The sequence below is a fragment of the Vollenhovia emeryi genome, unplaced genomic scaffold (genome assembly GCF_000949405.1).
Source record: "Vollenhovia emeryi isolate VEMERY1.0 unplaced genomic scaffold, V.emery_V1.0 DF939241.1, whole genome shotgun sequence".
Classification (NCBI taxonomy): domain Eukaryota; kingdom Metazoa; phylum Arthropoda; class Insecta; order Hymenoptera; family Formicidae; genus Vollenhovia; species Vollenhovia emeryi.
Window position 1 is genome coordinate 99,500 of NW_011967125.1, and position 14,409 is coordinate 113,908.

Sequence of the window (14,409 nt, forward strand, 5' to 3'; positions counted from 1 at the left end):
GAGAGAGAGAGAGAGAGAGAGAAAGAGAAAGAGATGTAATAGAAGTAAATGTATTTTTTCTTAGTTTTTCTCAAACTATCTCGTCTGCATTTTCTCCATTTTTCTGTTTTTCCTCTCTCTAATATCTTCTCGTAAATTATGTGATTATCTATGTTTATGTATGTGCATATAGGAATGCAGATTAAATGACAAATGAAATAAGAGGGCTGAAAGGGCAGAATAGGAAAGACGAGGATACGTGAGTGTTTATTTTACCCCTTACTGTATGATGTGCGTGGTGCGTGGGTCGGAAAAGAGGAGGGAGGTGAAGGAAGGAATATTTTTCCGCATCGAGATGCAACCTACTGAATATCGACTTTTGCTCGGAATTTGTTAACTCTTAAATTTATTACTTATCATCACTATTCGGAACATTAGGAAGGATCTGATATCGGGTAATAGTTGCTCGTGTACTTGTCGAATCGCGCCGCTGATCGCAATGGAAATAATCGAAGCTTATGTACGTCAGACTTACGCTACGTTAAATACGAAGCTCAAAGTACTTTCTTGCACGTCACTAGGTAAAAATGCAATTCTCCGAAAGAGATATCAAATTTATCCACACGTGGTGGATATTTATCCTTGTACAGCCCACATCTCTTGCTCGTTGCCCGTCCCAAGTCCCAGTCCTAGGTCGCGACCTAATCTCTTGATCAAATACGATAGTTACGTATGCGGTGAGAACGCATCCGATGTGTCAAGTCATTTAAGAAACCGAGTAGGTATAGAAAGCGAATCTAACTATTGACAAGTCGAACGTTCGTTAGATCTTATCGTTAATGACGATTCAAGTAAAAACGAGATATTTTTCTCTCTCGTTTGCGCGCGCGCCCGCACGCGTCCACTAGATGTCTAGATCTAGACCTAGATCTCGTTGCTCACTCGTAGCTCACTCGGAGCTCGCTGCTCCAAGAGCTGAGAGGAATGTCTTGCCAATCCCTCCAGTCGCTTAGCCGCAATTTTCGATCGCAATTCCACTCTACTGCCCATCTACACCGTCTCTGTTTTCTCTCCTACGTCAGATTACTTGGATGCTCTCCCTCTCTCCCTCTCTCTCTCTCTCCTACTCCCGCGCCTCTTCTCGTTCCATCTCGACCGCTGACCCCGTCGATGCCCAGCATCGATCCGAGTCGACATCCTCTTCCTCTTCCTGCCTTCCGTCTTTTCGCTGCGACAGTTTCGTCTCCGACGACTCGTTTCATCTGCCATTGAAAATTTCTTCCGGTAGCATTTAATCCATGACTCGACTGCAAAATGCACAAACGTACTATCTAATCCGACTCTGTTTATTGATGTTTTCTCGTATTCTAATTTTTCAACTTTAATAATACTTGACCCGCCTTCCGCTCTCTTTGTCTCTTTGTCTCTGACACATTCAGCAACGCTCATATGCGGTTCCGTTAACTCTTTATTACGCGGCGATATTATTCAGAAGATGTCGAAATCAACATCAGTTTGGCTTTTGAAAAATGAGGAAAAGCATGTCGTCACGAGATGCGAGAGCAAAACGGACGACATTAAAATGCCAGTGGAACGAATGATCGGAGACGTATGCGTCTATCTGCCCCCCCCCCCTCTCTCTCTCTCTCTCTCTCTGCCGCAACCGCGACCGCGACCACGACCGCGTTCGTTAACCGACAATGGACAGTGTCTTCGGCGCTCGTCGAGCAATCGATCAACCGACTCTGTTCCTTTCTCGCACTTGCGATGATTCGCGCCTAGTGGAGGCTCCGAGGCACACGTAACGCGGTGCACGCGTAAATATGGATAGTAAGTACGCTGGAGCAGGTAACACATGCCGGCGGTTACATCCTTGTCGCATTTGCTTTACTACATGTAAATGTGTTTGTATATGTTACTATAGCGCTCTCCTCTATAGCGTCTCGAGCTCGCCGCGTTACGTCGTTGTGTGTTCTCCTCGTAACTCGTAACTCGTAACTCGTAACTCCGTCTTTATGTACGTGTATGTTTGGTGAAGATGCCCGGGGGTACTCTGGTTGTGCTCCGTATTCCTAACATTCGTTAATTCATTCGCGCTCTATCGGGGGATAAGGAGCATTCACCGAGAGCGGCAGCAGGGCAGTCCTCTTGGCCGATTTATTTGTGGTTGAAAGAGAACGGGGATGGGCCAGTCACCGCGCTTCGGTGGAAATGCACGTTCTGCCACTTGTTGTCCCTCTTGTGCCATACGCGGCTCTCCTCGCTTTGCTGGGTGTGTGCTACGCCTTGTCTGCCGATCAAATCGATAGAAACATTCTTAGTACGGAACTTGTTTCTTTCTTTCTTTAATGTTCAATAGAAAGTGCTAATTATTCATCAAAGATCGACACGTAAGATAAAGGCGAAAATTATCAGCTTTCTTTATCTCTTTCGTCACGTGGAGACTACTCCGCTTAACTACCTCTTTGTTTTTACAATATTTACTCACTTGTCCATGTACTGCGTCAACCTGACATACGCGATGCAAGCGGCATCCTCGCCGAGCAGGTGGACATGGGGATTCAAGATCGTCGTATTGACAGCTTTGCAGTTTTTCCCCAGAACTGCTTAGAGTGTTGACGGAAAACAAAATCAAGAGTTACTCGAATACCGCCATTTATTAATGCACAATGTTGAAGCTTTTTACAATATTTCAAAATGTTGTAAAAGGAACGGAGAAAGAGAGAGGGGCCAACTATTACCATCTATGGTAGGTACTGCGGAAAATGAAAGAATAGCCAGAAAGACAAATGAAAATTGTATTAAAAAATTCTTATATAATTGTATATCGTTACATAGAGCCAAGCAAACTTGTCTCTACATCGAAGCTTTTTATAATTTCTCGTGCAAAATCTTCCGATTTATTCATTGCGATAGAAATTTAATTCTATTCATAAACAGAAAACTTGATAAAAATATTTTTTCTCCTTGTCAATTTTATAATTTATATGAAGCATTCTGACATGTGTAATTCTTTATTACTTGATGTTTTCATAATAATAAATATTTTAAGGATATAGATATAATTTTAACTTTCTTCAAAGTTCTAACTATTTTCAGATTTCAAAATTGTAAAAACAATGACAAAATTTTACAAGTACGAAACTTAAAAAAACATTTTTGACCGGAATAACGTATATCTCTAAAGAATTTGCAGTCATCTACAATTTCATATATGCCTCTATCTGGTCTCATTGATTTAAAGTAAGGAGAGATGCAAGAAGCAGGATTATTGTTATTTTAGAAATTATTTAGATTTTATTTAGATATTATTTAGAAATTATTTAGAAATTAGAAAATAATAAGACTATAAAATTGCAATTATTTCAAGATATTTTATAAAAAATTGTTTTATATAATAATATCCAACTACTTGCAAATGTACTTTTATCAGGCGAGAAAGTAATGAATTTGTAAGTGGATACTCCACTTTCTACAAATAAATCCATCGATATATGGAACATGCTCAAAATATAATATTTATTGAACAGATTAATCGCTACGAAAACACACTGCTACTAAATACACAAGCGCGAGGATTAACGATGATGCAAACAAGTGATAATTACCATTGTCAAAGTAAAATTTGTGGAAATCCATTCCTTCGACTAAATTACCTAGAGCCTCCGGCTCGAACGCGGTCAGATGTGGATCACAGATTTTCCTGAAAAGAAATTAAAGGAGATTAGCGTTGTTAATATGTTGGATTGTGATAATTATACAATGATATTCTTTATTTTATTATAATCTGTTTTAATAGTAGGCTTTTTCGGAATGAAATAAAAATCTTTACGCTGAAAAATCAACCAATCCGCAAATTTACAGTGTTTGTACAAAAAGGAAAAAAGAAAGCAAATCGGTTTATTAAAAATAATTTTTAATACCTTTGAAAAGATAGAAAAAATTTACGTAATATATCTCCCGAAAATAGGACAGTGGAGCGTATGATTTATTTAAACACATATCAAATCGTTGCGTAAAAAGTATATATACGTGTAGTGCTGATAGCAAAAATGTGTGCCAAGTGCAAGCACATGTAAATATTTTACATGTTTGATCCCCCTCTCTCTTTCTCTCACAGGTGTCAAATATTTCGCAATCGCATGTCTTTTGTTTTTAAATACAATTAAGAATTAGCAAAATTTAAATACAATGAAAAATAGCAATTTTGTTTGCAAGCTTGATGAGTTAATTTATTGTCTACCTTTAACATACTCGTCGAATTGACATTCATTCATTCAATCCTTTTAATCAACTTGCACGTATATATATCAGGAGAATTGGTTATTTCTACTAAATTGATCATCAATCGCTCACAATCAGACATGTTGTAACATAAAATGTTTGAACCGCTATTTATATTTCATTATGTGTGTACCGCTTAAAATTGTGCCAGATTGTCTACGATTGACAAGAATTGACAATTTATTATATTGTAGTAGAAATAACGAAAGACATAAAAAGTTTGTTTAAACGAAAACTTGATGTTGAATATCCTGAATTTCTTGTCACTTCCTCCAACACTTGCGTTTATCTGGCAATAAGTATTGTTGAAGTAATCTGTAATAAAATTTGTCTGGCTGATTACTTACGTGTATGCCTCGAAATCTCCGGTATTGATGCTCTCAATCAACTGCTCGGTCATCTTGATGATTTCCTGTCGGCGTGCTGGAATCGTCAATAATATATAAATGAGTGAATCGGTCCAGGCCGAGGCGACCGGCACATTTTACGGTACAAACACAGTCGCATGCACTCAAATTTTTCGTCAACTTTTCTAAAGCCCTACGTATGATTCTGCATAGAACCGATGAGCCACACTCGGGCAAAAAAATGAGCTTCCCGTGTCGCGAATCCGTACAGTTATGAAAATTTCAGTCGCCAATTGGAGCAGTGGGACCTCGAAAGAGATTTGTAATGCTCTGCTTTGATATTTCATATACTCGTATGTATAAGAGAAATGCAACTATAGTAGTAACGATTAAAGCTATTATGCAATGAAATAGAAATAATTTCATGAAAGAAGCTCTTTGGCCGAAAAATACCTATGTTATTATAATTAATCAGATTATAATAAACCAGTGCGTTGAAAGTAAAGAGTACGTAAAATACACAGAGAATTAATTTCCATAATGAAAAGTCTCTCTCGTGTTGGCCGATACAAGCGAGCCGTTCTTGCGCGCATCTCTCTCTCTCGTCACCGTGGTCGTTTCGTTTCGTGTCGGCTGACAAGATCCGAGAGAGAGAGAGAGAGAGAGAGAGAGAGTAACCCGAATTGCCAGATTGCCGATTGAGCGCGGCGCAGCGCGTGTCTCGCGTTTCTGTCATTCTCTCTAATAACCTTTCCCCTCAGGCTCATTCAGGCTCATTCAGGCTCATTCACTCGGCAAGAGCGCATCCATCTACGCATTCTGCATCTTCGTACAACGCACGACGCCTAACTTGTCTCAATTATCTTGTTACGAACGAACGGCCGCGCCGGTCGTTGGATTAGTTATTTCGTGCAAAAATTATTTTTCTTATCAAGATTATCTTGAATTATCTGACGGACGTCTATATTAAAGGTGTAGCATAATAGTTGTTGGATACCGATAGATTAATACCAGAGTGTACCGTTTAATCTAACGACCACGGTACGTTCGTCGATGTTACTTACGTCATAGACCAGCAATTGTGTGCATCATCATTCCTTAGATGCCGCTTCAACAGTCGAAGCAAAGTTCCACGGGAAGAGTTGAAAAGCGTCGGGAGATCGCGAGATAGTACACGTTATTATTTCAGATTTCGTGTGTGCTGTTAGAATTTCGACTTTCCTCTCGAGAGAAGTTCCGAACGATCGAGTCCTTTTAGGAACTAGGCAACATCCTGCCAGATGACACGAGTACGAGATAAACGCGATCGCGCTAAAATAACGATGCGAGAGTGTCACGATGAAAAATAATATCGTAATGAAATCGCAGATTGGAAAGTGTCACACTTTCGATTTCTAGGATATGCACCACTACCACCATCTCGCACAACCGCCAGTTTTCTTACATTACTATGCCTGCGCTACCGTCTTCCTTCTCCTACAACTAATTCAACTTTACCGCATCTCGGGCATTACATTACGAAGCTAATCATCGTTCTCTAATTATTAAGCATGACACCCTCTCCTTCTGCGCTCTATATATCTTACTATTACGCGAGGGTGTCGCAAACTTTGCTCATTCGACACTCGGTAAGCACTTTGGGCTATATTATAGTTGTACGAGTTTACAGGATTCGCATAAGACAGAGAAATGTTTTAAACAACCGGTCATTTCTTCGATAAATCACTCTTCTCGACACTATATTATCAACCTTAGGACCACATTTTTCTTCGCAATCAGACCCGAGAAACGATAACGACGCCTATTTCTCGCAAGAGCGGTCGAGTTATAGAAAATCTAACTAGAAATTATACTAGATATCGTATTATTGTATCAACTGCGATATTGATATTGCGAACCGTGCTCTTCGACATTGTGCGCTTCTGGACAGAGGAGAACACATTGCGTTAAAGAAGAACCGAAGCGTTTCTTCGTCACTATAAATACATAAAGAAAAAGGTTAAGTCCAACTTTGCTCCTTCTTTTGGCAATATGTTTCCTTTGGCAAATTCCTAAACGATGAAACTAACGAGAGTACTTTCTCGATTAGTTTCATTTTCCTTGGTTGTTCGCTTACGACGTAATTTCGCACTTTACCTGAGCACTGGGAGTTGGTTGAGAGCTGGCTGCAGGTCTTGATAGGACACACGATTCTTAGGTCTACAAGCAATATATATATATATCCCTTTCGTATTAAAAAATGGACAAGACGGTTATCATTTTCAAGGCAATACTCAAGCTGCTGTACAAACACTAAGAGGATTAAGCTTCGTCCATGTTTAACTGCTTTCCGATACGAGTAACAATTTATTCCAGTCGTTTATCAAGATAAATAATGGCGAAAAGTCCACAGAAGCCTAGATCACGGAAATATAGTTGCGTCTCTCGATGTTTCATTTCATCGATAAAAGCTACTGTCAATTAGCATAATCCTCACGTGTCGTATCGTCCACAAGAGGATTAACCGTCTCCCCGAATGTTCTTATCATCCGTTTTCTCATCTCCTGCTTTACTATTTCCGTCGTCCATCACGTTTGCAATATTGCATTAGATTGTGCTTAAACATTATCGCTAACTATGTTGTAGTACTATTATTTTCATAGTATACATGGTGCACATATAAACGCTATATAATGTTTTCCATATTTGTCGTTTTTATTATTTTGCAATTTGATTGCAACATGGAATCGAATGGATCCTCCTGTCCCCTCCATTATGATTCATCATAATTTAAGTTTAAACGATACGCACGCATGTGAACGCAAATTATAATTATAGAAAGGACGAGATATTCGTGGAGTTGAGGTGGAATCGCGGCAAGAGGCTTCGCTCGTAACTCTAATACACGTCCAGAATCTTAATCATTTTCTTGCCAATTGCTGCGAACGTTGGAGTATCGGGTCAGCCAGTTTCCAATGAGGAGAAAAGTTATGTACTATTTTGCAAAATTTACAAAAATTATTGCGTAATTAAGAGAAACGTTTGAGCGAATGAGCACGCAAGGTGCCGGACTCGGCAGACACGGTTTATTTGATTGTATCTCCTATAGGATCTGATAGCGAGAGGTGGAGTCACACACATCGAGTGGCGAGCGGCAAGTGGAGAGGAGCGAGGGACGTTTAAAGTTATAAACAAATAAGCCATTTTGTGCGCTCATTTGCTCGGACCACTCTTACATATAAACATTGTTACAAGTATATCCGAAATATTATTTCGGCTGGTAGTAAACAATCTGCGTAATGTAAATTTGCTTTGGTGTTAATTAGAAAAACTGATCGACGCACGGCCATCAAATCAGGTGGTTAAGGTAAACGTATACGCAGACATCTCGGTCTGGCCAGTCTCGATTACTTACTACTTGCTTACGACGCACGGAGACAGCGTTATGTTGAATATTCGATATGATGGATATGGGATGAAACGTAATCAAGGGAATTCGATCCATTCATTAATATGATGAATGGTAGCCTGGAATATCTCTATCGTAATATCGTAATATCCAGGTAGCCAGTTAAGCCACTTGGTTAAGTGTACACGTTTAAAAATTGGAAAAATTACACGAAAAATAGTATGAAAATAAATTGCAAATTTTAGTTATCTCTTCATTTTCCCGCTAGGATTTTCGCGCTGGGACGCTTCCCTACGTATTTTCATTGTTCTTAGAAAACCTCATATGCAACGAAATGAAAAACCTAGGGGGGAAAAAACAAATTCATTTGGTTGATAAACTCGATTTTTGTGTCTCTTAAGAAATTATGATTATATCTCGTTGGTCACAAGAGGTTTCATGAAAACAACTACACTCGTATATCATATTAAAAAACAATATTACTGTTGTATTTTGTCTATTTATTGAAACACGTCACTTTGTCTAACTAACGTTAAGGCTTCTAATCGGAAAAGTAGTCATTTGCGGTATAACATTGAAGTAGTTATTGCCTTGGTTCTTTTTCGTTGCCCGGTGTGAAAATATTGCAAGGAAACACGAGGCGGCCCACGCGAGTTTCACAGCAAACCACAAGACGTGGGACTCCAACACGGTGGTTGCTGCGTGCTCCTCTCCCTCGCGTTTATCCCGAGCTTACGGGTGTCGACGGTTCTCTTACCGTCTTCGGGATCCTCGTGGAGGACGCGGTCCACCTGGGAGGACGCGTGTCGGCTCATCCGTCGTGCCTCCCGTTCTGCACATTTTTTTTGCGGGATAGGTGCATGCAGGCGCACACAAGGCGCGCAATCACGAGGCGGTACGCGAAACACGTGCAGCATGCAGAAACACACAGAGACACAAAGAGAAACAAACTGGTAACACAATGTCGACCGCGCAATAATCTCGCGGAAGAAAAGTGCCGATAACTCGAAGCCACGTGGATAATCACATTTGAAGAAATCTCGGCCAGTTGGAGATGCCATAATATAGTAAAATAAAGACAGGGCTCGAGAGAGACGTGACAAAGAATGATATTTAAATACCGATATGTGTCTAGATAAAGAGAATTTTGGATAAATCGAGCGTTCTTTACAATTTTATTGCTTTCAACTACATTGTATGAGAATATCCACTTTTGTTTCAACCTCATGGGATTTGGTACAATCTCCAATTTCGTTTCCCAAATTCGCTCTTCGCAACAGTATTCGAAAATACTGATTGCGCGCGTTAGCCTGCATTCGAATGCACTCGAACGCACTCGAAACGAGTTAATCTCATCTCGAGCGCGCTATTTAAGTATCAACGTTGCTAATCGCATTAATGTCAATTGTCTGGTTCGCGCAGGTGGCGGCTGCTTGACGTAATGCCGGTCAAGGTGATCCCAGGAGGAATAATATCCCAGAAGGCGGAGAAGCTTCTCCGTCGGTTTAAATCGAGCTTGCGAGGTATCGGCTCAACCGCAACCGGGATAAGTCGCAATTGCGAGTAAAGAGGATAGAGGGTGGAGAACATCAATTTATGCGCGATGAGAATACCTTGGAAATCTTCCCAGAAGATGCGTTCGGTTTGCATTTCTATTTTGTCCTTGTTCCTTTTTTCTGAGTTTGATATAACGAAGAAGCGCAAATAAAGCCTCAAGAGCTCATAAAACAATTGCCTGTGTGGTATTACCGTTTAACATTCGTATCCAATAAGGGATCCATTACGAAAATGCAAAATTTTTATTTTCGTTTGCAATTCTCCATTGCACCTTCCGACGTGTAACGCGACATTTTATTTCAGACCAGAGAGAAGAAAAGGTGTTGGAGCACGTTGACAAAAATGGCAAAACTTGACTTGTCAATTAATGGCTTTTCGTTCATATCGATCACATGAAATGTATTATATCTTGTTGACTGCAACACGTTTGCACATTTCGTTTCGCTTGATTCGCGGCGATTACAATAATACTTCTGCCCAAGGGTATTTCCCAATATTTTGTTAAGCGTGTCTTACTTACTGCTGCTTTTTCCAGCACTTGTGCAAATCGATCTTACAAACTGGATCAACTAAAAGTAGACGAGAAATGGATGTTTTGACCGAACGAATTAAAGGATCGTTCCCACCCTCTAGGAAAAGGGAACAGGGAAGGAGCATCGAGACGGAAAGGAACGGTGCCAGATTATCGTGCTACAGACCGGTGGACGAGGAATCCTGGCGTCGCGATGCTATCGGCTCGTTGCTGCCATTCGCCTGGTGGCAGTGGCGGCTGACACTGGCCGGCGACGATGGCGACGCGCCGACCTGGCTGTTCTGGCTGTTGTTGCTGCTACCGCTGCTGCTACCGCATCCTGCGCTGCCAGCTAGTCATGCAATCAACCAACCAAACACGAGCTAGTGTCAACGTCAAAGAAGCCTTTGCACGTCGCGTCGAGTCGTGTCGTGTCTCGTTCGCCTCGCGTCCGACCACTCTCTACATCTTTCGCCAATTCTCCTTTCTACCATTTATACAACGACCAACGGGAAAACGCAATATCTTGAAAGAAATTTTTCACCCAATTTCAACTTGACCAAGTTATTTTTCTCATCCAGAACATTTATATTATCTTGACATACAAATCAACTATACTTTCGGTAATTTGTGCGTACAAGAAATTCTAGTTGCGAATGTATATAGCACTAGGCTATTCGCAACCAGAATTTCTTATAATAATGTATTAGTTGACAAACTTGTTGCATTAACGTGTTAATATTACTTTTCACGTTTCTTGCCCATCAAACTCATTCCACTTGCAGAATTCAACGGGAATGAATGTAGCTTGGGCGAGATAGTGTAAAACGCGATCGATCATCGCGCGTCGTCTATTCCCAACGCTCGAATCCGTAAATAATAAAGATCCGACGAAAGAGTGGCGGAGCAAGGGAGTCGTCGAGTGATATATCGCCGGAAGAACGAGATGGCGAATCGGTATGTTTTATAACTGTCCGAGTCCTGTTCAACGGAAAGGAATAAAAGTTGGAAAAAGTAAAGGAAAATTACCGATCGAACGATCCATCCGGTCAATCGATTATTCGTCAGACAGTTCTGTCTACGTATGTAAATATGTCGAGGAAAGATCGAAGAGAGTGACGTGAAGAGAAACGACGAGAAAAGTTGGCTTTTCTCCCGTTTCCATCGCACCTCTCACGCAAGGATCGTTTTGGTTGGGAGGACCTTATCTACAGTCTAAAAAATATCACGTGTGTAGATGTGCAACGTGAATGTAAAGCAAACGCGAACCAAAAAACATGGACAAGCTGTCGGACAAAACTTAAGGTGAGAAAGCGTCAACGCCAAGAGGAAAGTAGTGCGAGAAAAGCGAGGGATGTGTTGTAACGAATCTCGTGAAAAAGTATACATAATTGAAACAGAGGAAAAAATTTCTTTTTCTTCATAATAAATTTCAAATCATGCTACGGCTCTCTAAAGCAGAAATGCTTGGACCGATTTCTGCCTCGTCCTCGTTTTATCAGCAATTATTGCTACGCGTCGTGTATGTACAATACGTGTACCTATATGTCTTCTCTACGAAGAATCGCGATAAAGCGTCGAAGCAGAAATGGGTCATCCGACTTGGGTAACCTTACCGATTTGTCGATCAAACTGCCGTTAGTTGCGCTTTGTATCTCCTTCCTGTCTACATGCCTACATCTCATCCTGCGACACGAGTAGAGAGAGAGAGAGAGAGAAACTGCGACATCAATTGTTCCGCGGAACAAGCCCGCAAGTTCTTTTCTCGCAAAGGGCAAGAGAAATTTACAAGTATGCGTTTATGATTCGAAAAGTTGAAAAACTCGAGCGAGCCGCGGTCGATAACGCATTGTAATTACCATATCCGTATCCCTAACTTTGACGCAAGCCCATATTTATCATATTCTATTATTTCCCTTTTCCCATTCAGATTATAATATGACAGGTGATTCCTAAATGTTCTATTGTTGCATAATCTATAAACATAGACCATTAAAAAATTTAGAAAAAATTTTGTTAAGAAAAGTTTTACGTCTTACACAGCGAAAGGATCTTTGCGCATATCTTCTGGTCACGATTTGATAAGTTCAATTTAAACAAATATATCGCATATTTAATTCGATTTACATTCAACTCGTTACCTCTTATCAAGCAACATTCTCTCAGATTATTTCACGCGTGAAATTCAATTGAAAAGTATCCTACATACAACGAGAGAATGTTTTTTTTTTCACATTGAGATGGAAGAATAATCAATTTAAAAGTTTCGGAAAAACAATATTCGAAAGATCGGCCCGTCGGAATTCTGGCATCGAATAACAGCTCCGAAATATATTTCGGTTGCAAAACATTTTGAACAAATATATTTCGAGAACAACGGCAAATATCCGATACTTTTAACAAAAGCATCGTTGTAATCCCATGTTTTACTCTTCTTCGCCAATTCGCGTTTGATTAATCAATCGCAATCGTAGTAAAAGCTGGATGAATTCAACGTTTTCGCGGATGAACTGACGAATGAAAGGTTATTTATAATATCAACAAATGCTTTCGGCCGTACTTTTCTCTCAGTGCATTTAAGAATAATTTTAACTGCCTATTAAGTGGATAGGCTCGAAATCTATAAGCAGGGTGAGATCTAAAGATATCGTGAGAGAGATGTTTAAGCTTTTTAGATTTTAAAGCGAAAAACCTAATTTAGATTCTATGAGATCTATTTTTCTTCAAGATTAAATACACAATTGTCATAAATTTGTATCTTGGGAAAAATTAAACAAACTTTCGTAAGATTATAGGAACGTAGAGGATTGAAAATTAAGGTTCAACGACTCGATTCATCCCAAGTTCCACCATAAAGTCCATCTAAATCCTGAATTTACCTTGGGCCCCTTGAAGAAGAACCGCGGCAATTCCGAGGGGGGCAATTCCTGTACCCTGAATCTGGGCCTGGGCCTGAACCTGGGCCTGGGCCTGGCCCTGGGTCTGGCTCGGGATCTGTTTGTTCACCATGGATGTGGCTGCGCCAACCGCCTTGGAGAACGCGGACATTGTCGCGGGGCTGCTCGGAGGTGTACCTTGGGACGAGCCAAGAGCTTTTTGTTTCGAAGGGGGATCTTTTCCTCTCAAGAGGAATAGTGCACCAATCAGCAACACGGATCAAAAATGGAACTGGTCACAAAGCATAAAAGGCAACAAGCAAATTCTGCGAGGCGACTGTTGTCGCGACGCGACCTACGATCTTTATTTCAACGAAATACTACGAACGATACTGAGAAAACGCTATGAAGAGAGTAAACCTTCAACATTGATCGATTATTACCAAGGGCGCGTTCGAAACAATACAAAGTCGCGAAGCCACATCTCGCTTATTGGACCAGATCATATAACGTTATTATCGAGCTAATTTATGTTAAACGTAAACAAATTAACAAACAGCATTATTGAGCAATATCAATCTGACACAAATGCCATGACAAACATACATTAGAATTAGTTCTTAGGAAGATAGAACTCTTTATTCCTTCGACACAGAAGACAGGAGCATAGCGTTGGTAAAATATAACAATTTTTATGTTAGCAAAAAGATTAATTAAAGTCGAAAAAGCAAAAGAAGAATATTTAATCTGTTAAACGGTCGGGATCAGTACTTGTTGCAGATTTTAGAGAGAAAGAGAGAGAAAGTAAGAGAGTAGAAGTCAACGGTCAATTATTTGCGTACAGCAATGGCCTTGTACAAGTGGAACGAGAAAGTGATTCCGCGTAAATTTTCGCTTGTGCGTCCTAGACAAGGTTTATTCTTGAAATAGAATCCTAGAAGCGCGTTCATATATATAATCATGAACCGACTGTACGTAGCATTTAACGGCAACGAAAGTTTGTTTTGCATATTGACATTGTTACAGGCTGTTCGCGATTAACATAGAGCCAGCAACGATCGGCATACAAAACACTCCAGTTTCCCGCGTACTTGGTCTACGAATTCTTTAGCCCTTTTCAGAATAAACTTTTCTCGATTCTGTTCTTGTTGAGGGATCGATAATTTAGGATTTAAATATGAAGAGTGTTTTATTTTTCAGAGGACTTTGACAAAAGTTTAATTCATGGGCGCACGCAAAGGTATTAAGGTGAAATCTTTCAATACTTGTTTTCTAACCAAAAAAAATTAATTTACATGTATATATCTAATAAAATTAAGTATTCGATATTTGTTGCAAGAAATAAATAAGACTTGTAGAAATAACCATTTACATATTACATTACTCCAGAACAAATTCTCCAAGAAAAAACGAATTTACGTCGAAAATTTTTACTGTTGATTATTAAGTAACCCAATATTAAGCAAA

At 40.0% G+C, this 14,409-nt stretch overlaps 1 protein-coding gene across 1 annotated transcript in view; it reads right to left on the reverse strand.

Annotated features, from left to right (window-relative positions):
- Positions 1-368: 368 nt before the first annotated feature.
- Positions 369-14,409, reverse strand: part of LOC105560165 (calcium/calmodulin-dependent protein kinase type II alpha chain) — a 100,243-nt gene continuing 86,202 nt past the window's right edge. Inside the window, exons 13-19 of the mRNA XM_012009043.1 lie at positions 12,946-13,140; positions 10,254-10,418; positions 6,747-6,809; positions 4,611-4,686; positions 3,588-3,682; positions 2,468-2,585; positions 369-2,269 (exon numbers count right to left, since the gene is read on the reverse strand). Of these exons, the coding sequence (XP_011864433.1) occupies positions 2,137-2,269; positions 2,468-2,585; positions 3,588-3,682; positions 4,611-4,686; positions 6,747-6,809; positions 10,254-10,418; positions 12,946-13,140 (845 nt within the window). The 3' untranslated portion in view covers positions 369-2,136. The remainder of the gene's footprint in view (positions 2,270-2,467; positions 2,586-3,587; positions 3,683-4,610; positions 4,687-6,746; positions 6,810-10,253; positions 10,419-12,945; positions 13,141-14,409) is intronic.